At 40.4% G+C, this 22,036-nt stretch overlaps 2 protein-coding genes across 11 annotated transcripts in view; one reads left to right on the top strand and one right to left on the bottom strand.

Moving 5' to 3' along the window:
* SLC10A6 (solute carrier family 10 member 6) overlaps positions 1–6,706 on the top strand; it is a 29,579-nt gene extending 22,873 nt beyond the window's left edge. The window contains exons 5-6 of the mRNA XM_047717912.1: positions 124–281; positions 4,843–6,706. Coding sequence (XP_047573868.1) covers positions 124–281; positions 4,843–5,057 — 373 coding nt within the window. The 3' untranslated portion in view covers positions 5,058–6,706. The remainder of the gene's footprint in view (positions 1–123; positions 282–4,842) is intronic.
* Positions 6,707–12,567: 5,861 nt separating this feature from the next.
* The window catches only part of PTPN13 (protein tyrosine phosphatase non-receptor type 13), a 208,292-nt gene continuing 198,823 nt past the window's right edge, over positions 12,568–22,036 (bottom strand). For all 10 annotated transcript variants that reach the window (XM_047717886.1, XM_047717888.1, XM_047717887.1 and 7 more), the window contains 4 exons: positions 20,558–20,895; positions 18,331–18,546; positions 15,631–15,693; positions 12,568–13,269 (listed from right to left, as the gene is read on the bottom strand). In XM_047717886.1, the coding sequence (XP_047573842.1) occupies positions 13,180–13,269; positions 15,631–15,693; positions 18,331–18,546; positions 20,558–20,895 (707 nt within the window). In that variant the 3' untranslated portion in view covers positions 12,568–13,179. The remainder of the gene's footprint in view (positions 13,270–15,630; positions 15,694–18,330; positions 18,547–20,557; positions 20,896–22,036) is intronic.

Genomic DNA, 22,036 nt, shown 5'->3' with positions numbered 1-22,036 from the left:
ATTAAATGAGTAAACATTTTTAGTGGCCTAACCTCATAGCTTACATTTATTGCTATATAGAAGAGAAAAATTTAAGAAGAGTCCTTATTGCTAGTAACTTTTGAAAAATACTTTCCTTGGTAGGTGCAGGACAATTTCCTTAGAAACTGGAGCTCAGAATATTCAGATGTGCGTCACCATGCTCCAGCTGTCTTTCACCACCAAGCAGTTGGTCCAGATGCTTAGTTTCCCGTTGGCCTATGGACTCTTCCAGCTGTTGGATGGATTTCTCATTGTTGCAGGTGAGGAGAGCCCCCATTAGGTAGATTTGGTTGAAAATCGTCAGTCCAGTTTACTAACTTCTTTTTCAGTCTGAACATGCATGTGCTACTCTTGTGGTACGTTGTTAGCCTGCCATTTTTTGGGGAAAACAAAGTGCACACACACATTCCTTTGCTTTCATAGCAAAAATATTAAAATATGTGAAAGTAAACTTACAAACAAACATGCTTCACAAAAAACAGTGTACTATTAGAACTTGGATTCTAGGACTTGATAAGTTTCCAGGAGCAATAATTTATCTTCAAAATGACATTTTTTATGTTTCATCAAGAGCCATGAAGTCTTCCAAATGCCAATTATTTCACAATGCTTCTGTGACTAAGAATTGTGCTGAATGGTTGTGAAATATTTTCCAACAATGAAATATGAAACATACACAGATATTGAATTACCACACTTGTATACACAGGTATCCCATATATGGGATATATAAAAATCCATACAGCCAAATATACATCATTTTAGAGTCAGTCCTTAGGTGGGTTCACAGAAAGTAAATTTAAAAAGATATCAATGAGGGCACCTGGGTGGCTCAGTCGGTTAAGCATCTTGACTCTTGGTTTCGGCTCAGGTCATGGTCTCAGGGTTGGGAGATTGAGCCCCATGTCAGGCACTGCTCTCAGCAGGGAGTCTGCTTGAAGATTCCCTCGCTCATACGCCCTCCCAAGTAAATAAATAAGTCTTTTTAAAAAAAGACGTCAGTACATATACACACATATATTTTCATCTTGGACCATTGTAATTTTCACTGTTATCAGGATACTGATATGACTGGTTGTACACTGATTGCTGATATAACAGTCAACATAAGGAATACTTGGGGTTTAAATTTGCCACAAAATAAAAGAGAAATCTTCACAGAGTAAAACTCACTGGTCTTAGATCTAAGTTTTAATTTCTTCTCTTTAGTGCGATTGTGAAGGAAGGACCATGTCAGGCTTGTTCCCAGCTATCTCCCAGCACTCAGGGGAGCACCTGACTCATAGCAAGCAAGCACTCCACAGGTGTTGCTGGTTGACTGACTGACTGACTGAACGAATGAATGGATGAATAGATGAGCCACCAGTGGCCTGAAAGAACGTATGCGTGAGCTGTCAGTGACCTCATTCACAAACGGTCCATTCCAGATAGAAATAGCCATTTTGATACACTGAGTTCTTTTGCTCCATAGTACCCCCCTCCTTTTTTTTATCGAGGTATACTTGACATACATTGTATTAGTTTCAGGTATATAACAAATGATTCATATTTGTGAATATTATGATCACCACAGTAAGTCCAGTTAACTTCTGCCCCATGTGTAGAGGTTTTTTTTCATTGTGATGAGAACTTTTAAAAACTTACTCTCTTGGCAACTTTCAACTGTATAATACAGTATTATCAACTGCAGACACCATGCTGTACATTGCATCCCCATGACTCACGTATTTGATAATTGGAAGTTTGTACCTTTTGACTCCCTTCACTGATACCCCCCACCCGCCCCCCCAGCCCTGGGCAACCACCTATTTATTCTCTATCTCTATGAGCTTGGTTTTGGTATGTTGTATTTCCATTTTTCTTTGTCTCAGGTGTTTTATTTCACTTCTCATTTCTTTGTTGACCCATTGGTTTTTCAATAGCATGTTGTTTAGTCTCCACATATTTGCGAATTTTCAGTTTTCTTCTTGCAGTTGATTTCTAGTTTCGTACCATTGTGGTCAGAAAAGATGCTAGCTATGATTTTAATTTTTCAAACTTGTTAAGCTTGTTTTGTGGCCTAACATATGCTCTACCCTGGAGACTGTTCCATGAGCTCTTGAGAAGAATATATATTCTGTTGTTTTTGGATGGAATGTTCTTTATATATCTGTTAAGCCCATGCGGTCTAATGTGTCATTCAAGGCCAATGTTTCTTTATTGATTTTCTGTCTGGATATTCTATTCATTGATGTAAGTGGGGTATCAAAGACCCATATTATTATTGTGTTGCTGATAATTTCTCCCTTTAGGTCTGTAATATTTGCTTTATATATTTAGGTGTTCCTATGTTGTGTGCATATATATAAATGTTATACCCTCTTGTTGGATTGACCCCTTTGCCATTAGGGAATGCCCTTGTCTCTCTTTACAGGTTTTTTTTTTTTTTAAGATTTTATTTATTTGACAGAGATCACAAGTAGCAGAGAGGCAGGCAGAGAGAGAGGGGGAAGCAGGCTCCCTGCTGAGCAGAGAGCCCGATGTGGGGCTCGATCCCAGGACCCTGAGATCATGATCTGAGCAAAAGCAGAGGTTTAACCCACTGAGCCACCCAGGCACCCCTACAGGTTTTGTTTTAAAGTGTATTTTGTTCGATGTGAGTATAGCTACCCCAGCTTTCTTTTGGTTTCTACTTGCATGAAACATCTTTCTCCATCACTTCACTTTTTCAGTGTCCTTAAATCTTAAGTGAGTCTCCTGTGGGCAGCATAGAAATGGGTCTTGTTTTTTAATCTATTCAGCCACTCTTTAACCTTTTTTTTTTTTTTTAATTTATTTGTCAGAGAGAGAGGGAGAGAGAGCGAGCACAGGCGGACAGAATGGCAGGCAGAGGCAGAGGGAGAAGCAGGCTCCCCGCCAAGCAAGGAGCCCGATGTGGGACTCGATCCCAGGACGCTGGGATCATGACCTGAGCCGAAGGCAGCTGCTTAACCAACTGAGCCACCCAGGCGTCCCCTCTTTAACCTTTTGTTCGGAGACTTTAGTCCATTTACATTTAAAGTAACTGGGCATGGAGTTACTGACATTGACATTGTTTTCTGGCTCTTTCTAGGTCCTTTCTTCTTCTGTTCCTTTCTTCTCCTCTGTGGTTTGATGACTTTCTTTAGCGGTCTGTTTAGACCCCTTTCTCCTTTTTTGTGTATCTACTGTAGATTTCTGCTTGGTGTGTTACCATGAGGCTTACATGTAACAACTTGTATTTATAACAGTCTATTTTAAGTTGGTAACAACCTAAGTTTGAACACATTCTAAAGCCCTACATTTTTATTCCCCCTCCATGTTTTGTTTTTTTTGTTTTTTTTTTGAGGTCATATTTTACATCTTTTTATTTTGTGTATTTCTTAACTAATTACTTTGATTAGTTTTGCAACTTTTGTCTTTTAACCTTCATACTAGCTCTATAAGTGATAAATTCACTACTTTTCTGTATGTTTATCTTTACCAGTGAGATTTATACTTTCATATGTTTTCTCGTTACTAGTTAGCACCCTTTCTTTTCAGCTTAAGGACATCCCTTTAATATTTCTTGTAAGTGTTGATGAACCCCTTTAGATTTTGCTTGTCTGGAAAACTCTTTATTTCACCTCCGCTTCTGAATGATAATTCTGCTGGGTAGAGTGTTCCTCGTTGGAAGTTTTTTCCTTTCAGCACTTTGAATGTATCATGACATTCCTTCTAGCCTACGAAGTTTCTGCTGAAAAATCTGTGGATAGCCTTATGGGGTTCCCCCTGTATGCAACAAGTTGTTTTTCTCTTGCTGCTTTTATGATTCTCTCTTGTCTTTAACTTTTAACATTTTAATTATAATGTGTCTTGGTATGGCTCTTGAGTTTGTCTTATTATGGAACTCTCTTCCTGGACCTAGATGTCAGTTTCTTTTTCTGTGCCTCAGTCTGATGCTGTAAAATGAAGAAATGAGTCTCTTCTACATAAAGTTCTGGGCATTTTTCAAGGGGCTGCTCCTGTGCTGGGCCCTGGGGCAGGACAGTTGGTTTGCAGTTCCTCCATTCACCACAGATCTGTGGTTCTCATGTGCTCCAGACCCGTTGGTCTTAAAAGCCAGATGTTTGGGGGGCTTGTTTCTCAGATACCTATATTAAAAGTTGGAGTGCCTAATCTGGGGTATGAGTCCTTGGCTTCTGAGGGAGAAGGTCCATGTTTTGAGTTCCCTCCTGATTGTGGGTGGCCCTGTCTGGGTGAGGCTTATGGTGAGATTTCATCTCAGTCTTTCCTACCCACTTTCACGTGGTTTCCCTCCCTTCTGTCTGATGTTATGGGGTTGTTCTGACTGTTTTTAGGGTTTTTTCCCCAGAGAAACTTAGTGTGTCTATGGGAGGAGATGAGTTTAGGATCTGCCTATGTTGTCTTCTTCTTCTTCTTCTTCTTTTTTTTTTTTTTAAAGATTTTATTTATTTGAGAGAGGGGAGAGAGAGACAGAGAGAGTGTGCAAGCATGAGCAGGGGAGAGAGGCAGAAGCAGAGGGAAAAGCAGCCTCTCCTCTGAGCGGAGACCCTGATTCGGGACTCAATCCTAGGTGCCAGGGATCATGACCTGAGCCAAAGACACATGTTTAACCAACTGAGCCACTCAGGCGTCCTGCTTATGTTGCCTTTTGGAACTAGAGCCCCATTTTCCATCTCTTTTCCCCCTTCATTTCTGTGTGTTTACACCTATGTGACCCAAAGCAAACATGGCCCCAGAGTACATGATATCACTATATTACAGTCTTTGCTGAAGTGATTTTTCAACACTTGTTTTAACAACACTTGTTTTAACACCCAGCATACAAGATGTACAAGAGGAGACTGAAGAATGAACACAGGAAAAAGGACACAGGTTGTGCAGAAGGCTGCCATAAAAAGAAATCTGCTTCTCTCAAAGAGACCAGTGCTTTCTTGGAGGTGAATGAAGAAGTTGCCTTCACTCCTGGACCTTCAGTGCCGATGGATCTCCACACAGCTCTTGAGCCATCCGGCCCCATCTCCTCTTGTACCTAGTAAGGGTTGCTGGCCTGCCCGGTCTCCGTCTTCCTCAGCGGCCAGTAAAGACAGTGCAGAGCTGATGCGTGGATCTCATTGGCAGGGCCTGTGGGAATATTTGAATATTTATATTTTCATGTGGTTTGTGAATTGTCATTGGATCCATTTTTGAAAATGTATTTCACTTACTTCAGGGAGTTTTTTTTGGGGGGGGGCGTTGCTCAATATGTTTACTGGCTGCTGTGTGTGTTTTTGTCTTCCCGTGCAGTGAAGATTAACTCCTGTTGTTATGCAAAGTCATTCTGGATTAGATGTCACCTCCCACTACATACAGCTCTCATAAAAAAATGTGGTCATGTCTGAAATGGTTGTTATTTTTTAAGGGCTTGGAAATCTTTTGGGATTATAGATGTAATACGGTGTAGAGGGAATTAATGACCACTTGAGGTTAAAATGTGAATGCCCCATATTTTCACTCTCTAATGATAAGCACACGTATAGCCTTCTAATTTTTGTTTGTTATATCATTTTAAGAAACATTGAGATCATTCTATATATACTGTTTCATAAGTCATTTAATGACATAGTATGGAGAATCTTGTCATGTCAGTTTTTGTTGATCTACCTCATTCTTTAGAACAGTGGCTTCACAGAAGTATTCCATTGCATAGAAGGACTGTAATTTATTAAACCATTCCTTATTTGTGGACATTTAAATAGCTTTGAACTTATTGGTATTATAATGCTGCTGCAAATACCCGAATTGTTGTGCAAGTATTTTTAGAGGATCACTTCCTACAACTTGAAATGTCAGGCCAACCTCACATTAAAATGTTGGGCAGGCCGCTGTCCAATGATGTACGGCAGAGACCGAATGGGGCTGGCTTCCCACAGCTGCACCAGTCTGAAGAAGGATCAGTTCTAATTTGTGAAAATATCTCATTTAAGATTGCATTTTAAAAATTATGACTGAAGTAGAGTATTTTTCATGATCACTTGCCTATTCATGTCCTTTGCTTGCCTTTCGATTTGCTTTCCTTTTCGATTGATACATTGTAACACATGACAAATAATGACCCTTTGTCCTGTTTTGTCAACATTTTACCTACTTTCAATCTTTTTTGTTTTCCTATGTCTTTTGTCATATAGAAGCTTTGTATTTTTTACATATTCAGCTTTATTAGTCTTTTTAAAAATGCTTTTTGACCTTGGTGTCTGTCAAATGTTAGAATGTTTATGTTTTTGTGTGGGTTATGAATTGTGAAAGTATTTCTTTTTGAGAATGTATTTGCAGGAAGTTCTGTTTGAGGGTTTGCACAACAAATTTACCCTCTGCTGTGTGTACTGTCTGTCAGCAAAACCCATCCCCCTCTCTTCTTACATTATTAAAAATATTTCCCATATATTTTCCTATGACTTTTATGAACTAAATATGTAAATGGTTATTCCATTTTGCATCTACATTTTTGTGTGGTGTGTTAAGAATCTAATTTTTTTATGGTTAATTAATTGATCCAACATCATATATTGAATCATTCATCTTTCCTGATTTGAAGTGCTGCCTTTCTCATACAACTTCCTATATAATGTGGGACTCTACTTAGTTCCATTTTTCTCTATTTTTATTTGTAAGTTTTGAAATGTGTAAGAAAGTATATTGTCTGAGATTTAGTGCTTTATAATTTTAATTTGTAAGTATTCCCAAGAACCTGTGGGTTAATATGATGGTAATGATTACTGTGGCATATTCACAACAATTAAGAATGCCATTGTGGTAGTACAAAAAGAGCCCCATTAGGTCACAAGTATATTTTTATGGAAAAGAACTATGTAGACTGTGACATGTTTGTTGGTTCTCAACTGCTGCTTTCTTACTTGAGGATTCCATTTATCTACCTGATGAATGTTTATGTGTCAAGAAACTAGTCCGTGCTGTGTCTAGGCCCATGAGACATGCAGCTGTAACACGCAGGAAGGTTCCTGCTGGCAGGGTCATAGTCAGTGGGAATAGATCCCTGCAATGAGTGCTCGCTTTGGCAGCACATATACTAGATCCCTGCAATAAGGAGTCCGTGGAGCTGGGCGCTAACACAAACCCCCAGTTCTAAAATGAGCATTAACATGAACTTTAAAGAATCCACAAAAAATGGATTTCTAGATTGTTTCTTTAAACAGGCACCTAACACAAAGTGGTGAAATCCAATGCTCCGTTCTGAAGATATTAAGTACATGGTCATTATTTACCACAGTCTGGGGACAAAACCACCAAAAGCCACACTCTAAGATAGTCACAACACAAATCAAGGTAAGGAGTTTGAAAGTCGTCCTGTCAGAAAACTGTCATTTCCAGAAGTGGTTTGTAAACGTGGTGCTGAGAACTGGACACAGTCAAGTTGTCCCGGAGGCTACACATTATCTTTCTTATGGAGAATGTAGCTGGAAACGAAAAAAAAGCTCTAGCTGAATAAATTGTATTTTAACTGATCTAAATAATCATGGGTTCGTGGGGGCGCCTGGGTGACTTAGTCAAGCATCCGCCTTCAGCTCAGGTCATGACCTGGGGTCTTGAGATCAAGCCCCCTGTCGGGCTCCCCATTTAGCAGGGAGTCTGATTCTCCTTCTGCCCCGCAGCTCCCCCAACCCCCCTCTCTCAAGGGGGGTTTGAGAGAGTGCTCTCTCTCTCTCTCAAATAAATTTAAAAAAAAAATCTTCAAGCAATAACAAAATAATCATGGATTCATAAAAGCCAGAACCTAAATGAAGCTCAGAAGTGGGGCCAGAGAAATAATATTAAGAATGCAGGGCCCCTGGGTTGCTTGGTGGGTTGGGCCTCTGCCTTCAGCTCAGGTTGTGGTCCCAGGGTCCTGGGATTGGCCTGCATGGGGCTCTCTGCTCCGTGGGGGGGCTGCTCCCCCCTGCCACTCTCTGCCTGCCTCTCTGCCTACTTGTGATCTCTGTCTGTCAAATAAATAAATAAAATCTTTAATTAAAAAAAAAAAAAAAAGGAATGCATTCAGCTCTACATCTGAAAAAGAGCTGCTGGACAGTTGAGAGCCTCAACTTCCCTCCAGAGGGAAGAACATGGGCTTTGCCAGGGCTACTCACTGTATTCCATTTACAGAGCTAGGACACTTTGGGAGTTGGGGGTTGAAGTTAGGCTGACTTCGAATTGAATTCCAACTCTGTTATTTGGGCAACATGGGGCAAGTGACTGTCCCTCTGAACTTTAGTTTCCTCTCTTAAAAAGAGGGTGATAACATTGGATCCTAAACACCCCGGGAGTAGAAAACACTTGGTATGATGTGTGGGAAGTGTGCCCTAAGTGTGAACAGTTCCCTTCCTCCCGCATCTATAATACATCCTAGAGTACAAAGCGGAGTTCAGCCTAATCCCCACAGCCGGTTTAATAAATCGATTTTTTAAAAAAAGATTTTATTAATTTGAAGGAGAGAGAGTGCGTGCAAGCACAAGGTGGAGAGGGGCAGAAGTTGGCTCCCTGCTGAGCAGGGAGACCAACATGGGGTTCAATCCCAGGACCCCGAGATCATGACCTGAGGCATGATCATGATCATGACCAAAGGCAGACACTTAACTGACTGAGTCACCCAGGTGCCTCAGTGAATCATATTTTAGCTACTAAGCAACCTTCTGACCACAAAGTACACACCTTTGTGTGTACTTTGTCCACCTGGAGGGGCCCCACCTGAATAATTACTCATTCTGCTGGATAGAGCTAAGCCAAACACTTGGCAACATAGTTTCTCAGTAAGTATCCGGAGAGTTTGCTTAGCATGACCTCTAGAATATAGAGGTGAATGGATAAAAATACGTAGTCTTCGTGAAGCTGAAGATTACTTTCAAATACTTCCTGTCTGTGAATTTTCAAGTTATAAATTCAGATACTTCTGGGGTTAGAAGGATCTTTTTTTTTTTTTTTTTTAGATTATTTATTTATTTATTTGGCAGACAGAGATCGCAAGTAGGCAGAGAGGCAGGCAGAGAGAGAGAAGGAAGCCTTCAGGCTCCCTGCCGAGCAGAGAGCCTGATGTGGGGCTCGATCCCATGGACCCTGGGATCATGACCTGAGCTGAAGGCAGAGGCTTAACCCTCTGAGCCACCCAGGAGCCCCGGGTTAGGAGGATCTTAAACAACTGAACAGTGTTAGCTACTAAGGAGTGGTGGAAACCGGCAGAAGGGGAAAGGCACATGCTGCTTGCTGCTACCCTATATCTACTGTTCCTTTTGCCCTTATTAACAGAACCAAGATTTTGTTCAGGACAGCAATGACTGGCTAAAATTAGCTTTCTTGAAGTTATAGATGGTTATGTGACACAGTTCTTGTTATTAAGACACAAGTGGGGAAGTCTGCTTGTGATTTCCGGAAAATTTTGCTATCTTGCCCCAGGCACTGATTGGCCCTTTCTCCTTGTCAATCCTATTTCCTTCCTGGAATGTGGATGTAATAGCCATAGCTGAAGCAGCCATTTTCCGGCAGTGAAGGCAAGGCCAGGGTAATCATGTATCTGTTGACATTCTTGAACTGTAGAACCAACCCCAGCAACTGTCTGATTTTGAATTTGTTTTCTTAAGGAAAGAAATCTCTGATCTGTAGAAGCCCGTTTGGTTAGTTTTTGGCAACTTGCAGTCAAATGCAATTCCAAATTAATATATTACAATTTGCATTGGCTTTAAAATATTATGCAGATTAATGCATAATTTGTTAACAATTATCTCCGCCATAACAAAGTACCTTGAATATTTCTGAATTATGTAAAATGGGAACACATTCTCTCAATGTCAAGGTATCTATCACCAGAGGATACTTTTAACTTCTTGGATATATCAGATTGCATTTAGATAACTAGTCATTTTAAAAGCAAGAGATCTAGTAGGCTAACTGGAACCACAGACAGGAACACCTGATTTTTGTGCAACAGCCATTTTTCTCCTTTAACAATGGTAATTCAGAAATATTTTTATTAATGGCACTTACTGAAGTTTTGATTTGGGGACAAATGCTGTTTCTAATCCTGCAATGCTTAGGACTATACTTAAGAAACCATTCTTTTAGGGTGCCTGGGTGGCTCAGTTGGCTGGGTGTCGGCCTTCAGCTCATGGTCATGGTCTTGGGATCAAGTCCCACCTCGGGCTCTGCTTAGTGGGGAAACTACTTCTCCCTCTCCCTCTGACTCTCCTCCCTGCTTCTGCTTTCTCTGTCTCAAATAAAAACATAAAATCTTAATAAAAGATACCATTCATTTATAACATACAATTTCAGTTTTAGAAATAGAGTCCATCACAATTTATGCTTCCCTTTCTGTAGCACAGAGTTGTCACGGGCAAAGAGCTCGGCCAACTCGTTTCCCAGCTTCCTTGCACTTGGGGGCACCATTTGGGCAGTTCATTTGGGCTGAGGGAATGGGTGGCAACGATGTCCTTTGCTTCTACGCCTGCCCAGCTCATAAAATCTCCCATGGGTGGTCCTCTATGCTCTTTCCGCTTTCTGGCTGGGGGAATGGAGACAATTCCCAGGATGACTTTGGAAGTTGTGTGTTGATTATAGAACCTCCTTCAGCGTGGGTTGCTGGAAATTGGAAGAGAGAGCGAGCGATCTTGCTGAGCTGTTCACCTGCCCAGAACCGTTGGGCATACAAGAAATAAGCTTCTATTACGTTTGAGCTGTTACATCTCCTGGTGTATATTTTATAGTACTTAGCTATCTAATGTGTGTTAAGAGCCTCATGGTATTTATCCAGTCATCTGATACCTAAGTGCCCCCGCGTGCCACTTGGCTCAGTGGCCTTACCACGCAAGTGCCATGCACTTTCTTTCTTTCTTTTTTTTTTTTTTTAAGATTTTATTTATTTGACAGAGATCACAAGTAGCAGAGAGGCAGGCAGAGAGAGAGGGGGAAGCAGGCTCCCTGCTGAGCAGAGAGCCCGATGTGGGGCTCGATCCCAAGACCCTGAGATCATGACCTGAGCTGAAGGCAGAGGTTTAATCCACTGAGCCACCCAGGTGCCCCTGCCATGCACTTTCTAACCAGAGTGGCCCTAGCCAATGTCTCATCCCATTCCATGGTAGTGGCGCCAGGTCCCAGATGAGGGCGGTAACATGTTTGCTCTAATGAAGTTTCCATTCAGGGGTCGTAAACTGAAACCACATTTTCTTGCCACAGTTTCCATTTCCTAGCTACATTCTTTCCAGAAAAAAGATCCTTCTTCAGCTTTCCCCTCTCTCCTCTCTGTTGTTGACTGCAGATGATAGCTAATCACCTCCAGCTGCACTGGCTCCCAGGGCCCTGCTGGCCTGGTTTCCTGTGCTTATGACAGGAAAACAAGGACTCAGGATTCCAACGGGCTCAGAACATTAGTTTCCAAATATCTTTTAAAGCAGCAGAGCCCTTTTTTTCAAATGAAATGTTCAGCTACAATGCAATCTATAAAAGCTGTTCTGATTGAAGTAGGAATGGTGGTGGTGATTCTCTTGCCAGATTTGGAGCTACTTCAGACCAGGTGGGGAGTCAAATGTATGGTGGTGGGGTTCTGTGCATTTACTGCTGTCTTCTCCCTCAAACAGCCTCTGATATTCAGGGTTGGATTCCTGCAAATCGTTGCACTTGGATAAGATCAGAAATTCAAGTTTACGAGTTCCAATGCGTTAGTCCCATGAGGACAAATCAAGCAGTCTCCCAGGTTTCGCAGGAGCATCACTTCCGGCTGAGGGGAAAACTGCTGGCAGAATTAGGACTGAGGGAAAGGCGGTCAGCGCTGGGAATCAGAAGCAGGCTCTTTGAGGCAGATCGCTTTCCCTTAAGGCAGAACCAAGTATAATCTCCCAGGAAATGTGATATTGTTTTCTTTTGATTACCCCTTGTCAGCTTAGATATTCTGAGTTTTACTTCAATTAGAACTTGAAAGTATTCTGATTTATGCATCAGGCACAGTAAGCTGGAAGTCAGGGAGGCAGAAGGCAGGGAGACTGAATGTTTTCACTACTGTTGGTCAGTACAGGACCCACACATCACACCCCGAAGATTTACCAGGGTTTCCAACAACGCTCTTGGTCCCTGTGGATGCCATGACTGGGACCAAGTGGGGAGATGGGAAATTGGGGTTCAAAAGTTCTTGCTTCCCCTGAGGCCTGTGTGTTAAGAAGTAACACACTGAAGGGAGATGGTGGAGGGATGGGGTAACTGGGTGATGGGCATTAAAGAGGGCACTTGATGGTTGAGCACTGGGTATTAGATGCAACTGATGAATCACTAAGTTCTACCCCTGGAACCAATAATACAGTATATATTAACCAAATTGAATTTAAATTAAAACACACACACACACACACACACACTGAAGGAACATCTGGGTGGTTCAGTCGGTTAAGCGTCTGACTCTCGAGTCTCAGCTCAGGTCTTGATCTCGGGTTGTGAGTTCAAACCTGGAGTTGGGCTCCACACTGGGAGTAGAGCCTACTTAAAAACAATAAAAAGAAGAAAGAAAGAACACATTGCTGAAAATGTTTGCATACACTTTGGATTGTTCATATTTTTAAGATGTATTTTTATTTACAAAGTGAGATGATGCATAACAAATATAATGCAGTTACAAATGTATCTGATAACTCAATTTTCATGAAAAAGTATATAAATATATTACAGGAAATTCTATATAGTAAACATTAGAAACTGATACAGTAAACATTTGCTACCTTTTTTCTATGCCAATATTACTGTCACTTAAAGCTTAAATACTGGTTTCAAGTATCCCCTATAAAATAACTCTATTAAAATACTGGGAAAGAATTTTGCTATAAACAAGATTGGTGGATTAAAAATAGACTCGGCGTGTCCTTGCAACATCAGCTATAATCAAAAGCTGCCTTAATCACCCCTAAGATCTGCACTGTTCGGTTAGTGTCAAAAAATTTTAAATTATCACAGGCTAAAGTAGCTGTAAAAATACAGCATTTCAATATTATTTATTGTTGTGAAGAATGCCCCTCTAAGGTAGAGGAGAATAAGCATAATGATACTGTATGGACTTGCTGCCCTGTGATCTTTATTTTAAGCAGATAACAGGAACGCCTGTTGGAGGTTGGGAGCGAGACGAAGCATCCAGAAGGCTGTTCTTTTCATGTTATTTCAAAGCTGTGGCTGTTCTTTTTGCTCTTCTTCAGCTTGAAGACGTGTCAGCACATAAAGGATGACTTGATAGCAGAAAATATATTGATCCTATGGCAAGAAAAAAAAAGAGAGAAGACTCTAGATGTATAATATGAGTAATTTTGAAAATATGGAAAAATTTTGTGATAATGTTTAATATAAGAAGCAGGATATAGAATTGTGCAGTGTCATCGAAATGATAAGAAACTGAACCAGACTGACAAAATGAGGAGGGGCAAAGCCGTGGAGGTGAGTGAGTAGGCAGGTGGAAATACCCCAGAGTCCTAACTGAAATTGTCTGTGGTAGGACACATTTATTTCTGTGCTTTGGTAATATTTATAATTTGCTCTTATAATGGAAAAATAAAGTTCCTACAAAATTTCCTCTAGATTTATTGAACTCATCTTGATGTTTTGAAATGTCAAAAAATTAATACCCAAGAAGCTACACAAAATAATATTCTTTAAATATTTGGAACGAAAGAATATGAAAATCAAAGTTTTCGGGAAATCAACTCTTTTTTGGTGAAATTACTCTCTGTTAAGTTGACGATGCAGGGATCTGAGCTTTTTTAAATATACTTTGCAAGGAATTAATGAGTCTGAGGGTGGACAGAAAAAATTCACAATATACTAAATGGAAAGCAACAAAACACTAACGACAGTTGAATCTCATTTAAAATGGTTGGGTGTATGTGAGCATTCATGCCTGTTACACATGTGCTTGGTCTAAAGAATGTAAGAATGTTGTTTAAAACATGCGCAGTTCTGAGAAATAGGAATATAGGTAACCCTTTTATTTCCTTGGTGCTCTTCTGTACTTTAACTTTTCCTACATTTGCACATGATCATCCTTGACTTTCTCTCAGGCCACCAACAATCCATTAGCAAACCTACTTCACACCATGGCCTCTTCTCCCTATATCCACACACTACAGGCTGGGCCCACTGCCTGCTGCCAAACTGACCTCCCTGCTTCTAACCCTGCGTCCTCCTCCCCAAGTCGGTCTTATTCTAATACAGTGGCCAGAGAGGACCTTTACAATGGAAGTCAGGTCATGTCAGTCCACACTGATAATGCTGCGCTGTCTCCATTTCCCTCAGAGAAGACCCCAGGCCCTGGCCCTGTCACCTCCCCTTTTCACCTCAGCCACCCCAACCATGGCCATTCTCAAGCACACCAGGTCTGCTCCTGCCTCAGAGCAGATGGCTTTGTCTGCCTGAAATACTCGTACTCTTGGATAGCCTCATGTGCCCACTGTACCTCCTTCAAGTCTTTGCTTCAGTGTTACTTCCTCGGGCTGCTACTCTATTTAAAATACCTCCCCCAGCCTGCCATGCCTCAACCTCTTTGCCTCGCTCTATTTTTCTTTTTTCTTCTAAAGCACTTACCACCTTCAAAGATCCTATATAACTTACTTAGTTAATGTGTTTAATAACTGCCTTACTCATCACCACCTCATGAGGGGGTCTGGTCTTTGTTCCAAACACGGATGTGCTCCAAGCGCCTACAAGAGTGCCTGGTCCACAGCAGGCCCTCAGTAAGTACTTGTTGAATGAGTCAGTTTCCTGGGTCTAAGGAACTGCTTATACAGATCAGTATGCTTTCTTAACCTAAAAAAGTGTGCAACTCAGCTTAATATTTAGGAGGTTTAACTTGAATTAAAAAGGTATCTGAAGGCTAAGGAGGGAAATTTTAATTTTAAAGATGGTAAACTTCTATATTCTTCAAGAGGTAGAGAAATGTGAATTTATGAGATATGAAAATAGCTTCCATATCCCTCCTCACACTACAAACAGTAAGGATAGTCAAACCATTGAGAGCAGACAGATACTCTATAAAATGTAGTTCCTGTGAAAGACATGTCTGTAGGTCAGCCTGTGATATAACCCATGGTTTGATTTCAGGTAAGAGAAATGGAAAACATTATCAAAACACAGGATACACAAACCTACCCATTCACTCTGCCCCATGAGTGTCTTCTCTAAGCTAAGCAACTCTATCCTGCCTTCTGGACTTCTCGTCTATGCTGCCGAAACCATTCCCTCTCAGGGAATTTCTGTGGCAAGAATGTTACCTTCTTTAAAGTTGGAAATGGGGAAAGAATGCCACTAAATTATATGCTATTTTATATCAACCCAAACTACCCCCCCCCAACATGCTGCCCCATTCTCTATATATTGTTAAGTGCAAATACTGCATTTTCTCATTTCCTGCATTTAAATTAAAGGCAAAATTTAATGAGGTATCTTTGAAGTATTTTAATGTTTTTCTGAATTAGTCTTCATGCTTAAAAAAAAAGTCCTTTATTACCATAAATCTTTGGTTTTATGTTATAACATGGGGACCATTTAAGAAGAGAACCAGAATTTTGAAAACTTCAGAACCTTCATGAAAATCCTCATTAGAAGATACCAACCAAGACTCACCTCTGTCTGAACCATTCCATGTCTTTGCAGCCTCATGCAGCGCACTAAGTCAGAGATGTCAAACTGCCAAAGAAAACAGGGTCTGTGTGTTAGATAAAAAGGGTTACTGAATTTTAACCCCAAAGATTCCATACCTCCTCCTCCTCTTAGCAGTATTGGGAAACTGTTCTGGACAAAAGTCAGTGAACTGATCCTGCCAACATTTGATAATTTTATTTATGATCTTTGTTAAGAATTAGGGGTGGTTATTCTACTTGAAAATCCCCAACAAAAAACATCCACAAAAGAAATTCTCCCCCCTCTGGAATTTGACTAATTTCTCTCTCTCTTTTTAAAAATTTTTAAAGATTTTGGGGCGCCTGGGTGGCTCAGTGGGTTAAAGCCTCTGCCTTCGGCTCAGGTCATGATCCCAAGGTCCTGGGATCGAGCCCCGCATCGGGCTCTCTGCGCAGCGAGGAGCCTGCTTCCCCTTCTCTCTCTCTCTCTGCCTGCCTTTCTGCCTACTTGTGATCTCTGTCTGTCAAATAAATAAATAAAATCTTTAAAAAAAAATAAAAATTTTAAAGATTTTATTTATTTGTCAGAGAGAGAGAGACAGAGACCACACAGGCAGGGGGAGCAGCAGGCAGAGGGAGAGGTAGGCTCCCCACTGAGCAAGGAGCCTGATGTGGGACTCGATCCCAGGCCCCTGGCATCATGACCTGAGTCAAAGGCAGATACTTAACCTGACTGAGGTTAACCTGACTGAGCCACCCAGGCATCCCAGGGATTTGACTATTTTCTAATATCAACATTAAAAAAAAAAAAAAAAAAAAGGTAAACCATTTTTCTTACAGTTTGCTTTTCAGATTAAAATTCCTGATCTTTTTATTTTCACTGATATTGCCACTTTGAAACAAGGGAGAAATAGACTTTGTTTCATTCTACTTAAATTATTGGTAGACACAATAGTGTGTATAGAGCAAGACAATTGCTTTTAGTGAAAATTCTTTAAGAGACCATGATTTTACAGTAAGATATTCTAACATTTTAAGTAAGGTTTATACTAATTTAGATTTTTTTAAAAGATTTTATTTATTTATTTGACAGAGATCACAAGTAGGCAGAGAGGCAAGCAGAGAGAGCGAGAGAGAGAGAGAGAGAGAGAGAGAGGAGGAAGCAGGCTCCCTGCTGAGCAGAGAGCCCGACGTGGGACTCGATCCCAGGACCTGGGATCATGACCTGAGCTGAAGGCAGAGGCTTTAACCTACTGAGCCACCCAGGCGCCCACTAATTTAGATTTTAAATAAGATTATACTCATTAATTTTGTTTACTTAGTAATATTTTTTGAAGTGGGAATAGTTTAGAGACTAGCATCAATTTGTAGAACAAAGTATACATTTCCCACTCATAGGTAAACAATAACAAAAATATGTCTTTTTATTTCATAAATATACTTTCTTTTATGCTTCTCTCTCTACATCTGTTTCTAAAGATTTTTATTTATTCACTTGAGAGAGACTGAGCGCAAGAGCACACAAGTGAGGGGAAGGGCAGAGGGACAAGCAGGCTCCCTGCTGAGCAAGGAGCACACCTCAGGGCCAGATACTAGGACCATGAGATCATGACCTGAGCCATAGTCAGACACTTAACTGACTGAACCACCCAGGCGCCCATACACACACACACACACACACACGCACATTTTTAAAGTAAGCTCCGCACCCAATGTGAGGCTTGCACTCTGAACCCCAAGGTCAAGAGCGGCATGTTCTACCGACTGAACTATCCAGGCACCCCAGTGCTTCAATATTTCTATCCCTAAGTATGACAGTGAAACTGACTTTACCGTGTAGAAGCCTACAGACTATAAAGAGTAAATCTAATATTGCATAAGAAATTTTAAGCACATGGTTAAAACCAGTAGAACAAATATAAAATTGAAATATTACATCTTCTTGATTATGGTCTGAGTAGTTTTGGACATTAACTAAAATAAAAAAAAATTTTAAAAGATTTAATTTGGGGTGGCTGGGTGGCTCAGATGGTTGAGTGTCTTTTTGACTCAGGTCGTGATCCCAGGGTCCTGGGATTGAGTCCCCAGTTGGGCTCCCTGCTCAGTGGGGAGTCTGCTTCTCCTTCTCCCTATGCCTGCTGCTCCCCTTGCTTGTGCTCTTTTTCTTTCTGTCAGATAAATAAATAAAATCTTAAAAAAAAAAAAAGAGTAGATAGTCCTTTAAAAAAAGATATAATGTATTTATTTGAGAGAGAGAGAGAGATCATGTGCATGAGTTGGGGGAAGGGGCAGAGGGAGAGGGAGAAGCAGACTCCTCGCTGAGCTGGGAGCCCTATGTAGGGCTCGATCCCAGGACCCCAAGATCATGACCTGAGGCAAAGGCAGACACTGAACCAAATGAGCCATCCAGGCATCCTTAAAATACAATTTGATATAGTAAGAAAATTAAGGCATTCATAAAAGCTACTAAATAGGGGTGTCTGGCTGCCTCAGTTGGAACATGTGACTCTTGATCTTGGGGTTGTGGGATTGAGCCCCACATCAGGTATAGAGATTACTTACAAAAAATCTTAAGATTTCACTTAAGTAACCCCCCAAAAACCCTGCTAAATAAAAAAATTCCAAGATCATAACACAGTATTAAAAATTAGATTCCACTGTTAATTCTGGTTGACTTCTAGTTCAGCCTGTATGTTGTACTCACTTCCAGATCTTGACTGATTAATCCTAAGACCACATCTATGCATATCAGGGTCCCTGAACGTCCGATGCCAGCGCTGCAGTGTGTGATGATTGGTCCGGATCTATGAATGTGTCTCATGTACGAGATAAAAGTGAGCAAGTCGTCTGGCTGAGAAGGTGTATCGTGGTCTGGCCAGGCAGTGAAATTCAGATGAGAAATATGTCGTATCTCTCCTGTCTGAAATTGTACAATACAAGAAATAGATAAATACTGTATCGTTCGCACATATGTTTTAGTTCTTCATAATATACGGTCCTTTCAAACTTTGACTTGCCCATTGGATCAAATCAAAGGACAGATGCAGGAGACCAGAAGACTCGGTCCCACGACACAGAGAGGTCCCACACCACACATACACTGGTATCAAGGAGATTTTAAACACTGGTAACTTCTTTTGAAACCCTAAAAGCAGATTACATTGATATGAGTAACAACCTTTCTAAATGCCTCCACCTCAAAGGTACTCTAGATAAAAGCCACCGTCAGTGCAATGGCTTACAAGCCCTTGACCCAGCTCCTTCTCAGACCTGACCTGTTCCTGGTAGTCGCTTTGCTCCACCACAGGGACCTCTCTGTGGTTCTTTGAAAACACGAGGTACAGTTCAAGTCTTTGCACTTGCCTTTGCACTTGCTGTTTCTGACTGAAATCCCTCCCTGCCCCCTCATCCCTTGGCTCAATCAACTCCTTTAGAGTTTTTTCCACAGCATCATCAACACTAGTGTTTCCTCATTAAAAAGTGAACTCCATGAGGTCAGAGATTTCTTTTTGTCTGTATGCCTAACTGCTGAATCCCTAGATTCCATAACAGGGCCCAGGCTGTACAAACCTTCTATTAATTAAACAAATCATTTAAGGAATACTGAATGACTGCATTAGCATAAGTAATGGGTAGGCTGGTGTGAATGAATAAAAAGGTATAATCTTTAATTATTTATAAAATCACATAAAAAACCATGAAGGAAATCATTAGGCTATGTTACATGTGACCAACAGAATCAAGTCCAAGTCCAAAAGGAAACCCATTAGGGTTGAGCATCAAACAACATGGGTTTGAATTGTACAGGTCCATTTATATGCGGGTTTTTTTTAATAGTACAGTACTGTAAATATTTTCTCTTCTTTATGATTTCCTTGACATTTTTTTCCCTCTAGCTTAGTTTGTTGTAAGAATCAGTCTATAATACATATAATATCTAAAATATGTGTTAAAGGACTATTCATATTACCAGTAAGACTTTAGGTCAATAGTAGACTGTTAGTAGTTAAGTTTATGGAGAGTCCAAAGTTATACGTGGATTTTGGATTGCATGGGAGTCAGTACCCCTAACTCCCGTTTCATTCAAGGGTCAACCATACTTATACTTAAGCTAGTATTACTGGGAGGAGGGTGAAATTGAGGGAGTGCGGAGGTGAGGAAAAGTAGCAGCTTTAAGGTATATCCATTTATCTCATTCAAGCTAAATTGATTCAAACAGTAGATTCCATTTCTTTTTTTTTTTTTTTTTAAGATTTTTATTTATTTATTTGACAGAGAGAAATCACAAGTAGGCAGAGAGGCAGGCAGAGAGAGAAGGAAGCAGGCTCCCCGCTGAGCAGAAAGCCCGATGTGGGGCTCGAACCCAGGACCTGGGATCATGACCTGAGCCGAAGGCAGCGGCTTAACCCACTGAGCCACCCAGGCGCCCCATCAAGCTAAATTGATTCAATGGTGAGGTGGCCATAGAAGGAATTACCCAAATGACAAACATTTATGCTACAATTGTCCATGCATTACCAAATATGTTGTGCTTATGGGGGAATATTTGCTACTCAGAGATTTTTAATTGATTGTTTTATTCATTCTTAGAGGTTTCACCTTAAAAAACAAAACAAAACAAAAACACATTTCTAGCACATAGCTTCTGAGCCATTCTGTTCTATCACTAAGCAAAGGATGATGGATGGTCACCTTAAAGGCGTGTATTCTCATTTCATCCTAACACAGTATGCATTGGAGGAAACTGGCAGTAAGAAGGTCACACTTAAGTGTCTGTTAGATAAAAAATAATGGGTGACATTAGTTCCACTGAAATGAGAAGCCCCAAGTTTCTGGCTTTCATTTAGAAATATACTGATGTGGAAAGTGTCCAGGCCTGCATTCCAACTAGGAGATAAGCCTTAGGAGACGGGAAGATTTAACTCACTTACCTGAATCTCTTCTAGGGCCATTGCTCGTACTACAAAGCCCTTCAGCTGCTGCATTCTCACGAGAGCCAGCCGAAGCCTGTCACTGACCATTGTTGTTTGGCCTAGAATGTTAGGCCAGTAGCGCTGGCATTTTATTTTTTCCCCTTCTACTTCTTGGGTCATCATGGCTATCACTGTGGATTTTTGTTCCCAAATCATCTGCCAGAAATCTCCAACAGTTGTAGGGAGAGGTCCTTGGCAGGCAATGTAAACAAACTCTTCTTTTCCCACGGGTATCTTAATGAAGCTGGCGTTGATATAGCCGCCTTCATCTCCAAGAGGAACTCTTGTGGCATCATCTGTGAATTTCCCACCACAAAACAGAGCCATCTATATCATGCATTTTTAAACAAGAGCCTCATAAACAGCATGAGTCAAAAATTACGAGAAATTTCTCAGAACCATAAATGAAATCATACTTTTTAATAAAGGCATATTTTCAAATTACAGTCAAATCATTTGATATTTACTCATTTTGCTCTTGTTACAAGTATATCTAAGATGTCAACTCAATGAGTTTCTGACAATTTGATATTATTTACACAGATTTGGTTAATTAAAATTAATAAATCAATTAATACATTTAGAACTTCTTAATAAGTTCCTAGAGAAACAAACATAACTTTGCTACTTCTTATCCATCCTTATTTTTTTTTTAAAGATTTTATTTATTTATTTGACAGAGAGAAATCACAAGTAGACAGAGAGGCAGGCAGAGAGAGAGGGGGAAGCAGGCTCCTCGCTGAGCAGAGAGCCTGATGCGGGGCTCGATCTCAGGGTCCTGGAATCCCAGGACCCTGAGATCATGACTTGAGCCAAAGACAGAGGCTTAACCCACTGAGCCACCCAGGCACCCCTTATCCATCCTTATTTTTAATGACGATAATGATGAATTTAATGAATGACAATGCCAGAATATTATTTCATAAAATAAAAATTAGTATTATAATCAAACGATCAAAGTACTTCTTACAAATATAATTGGCATAATTACCTCTTGTTCATCTAATTAAATTATATACTTTTAAATCAGCAGCCAAAATATTAACCCAGTAAGTAAAAAGGTAACTCACTTTATTCTCCAGGCATACAGGCCCCCATCTTTGTCTGGTTGTAATTTCATAGTCAAAATATAAATTTTCAAACCAGTGAAAACTATATGTAAGCCAACTTGTCCAAGAGAATTAATCAGTATGTACTGTATGTAATCAAAAGTCATTTCTATTTAAAACATTTATAAATTTAACTGGTAATTTCTATGATTATCAAATTACGACTTCAGTAGTGTTTCAAAATCCTCCATCAATTGCCCTTCAATTACTTGACTTCTACCTCTGAGTCCATGGAAAAAAATCCACTCAGTAGTTTTAGATTTATGGCTTATCTCATCTGACTTTGAGAGGCTAGTTTGGACATTTTGGGGGGTGGTGCTGAAATAAT

Source organism: Lutra lutra, chromosome 2, assembly GCF_902655055.1.
Source record: "Lutra lutra chromosome 2, mLutLut1.2, whole genome shotgun sequence".
In the NCBI taxonomy this organism is placed as follows: domain Eukaryota; kingdom Metazoa; phylum Chordata; class Mammalia; order Carnivora; family Mustelidae; genus Lutra; species Lutra lutra.
This window is presented reverse-complemented; position numbering and strand designations above follow the sequence as displayed.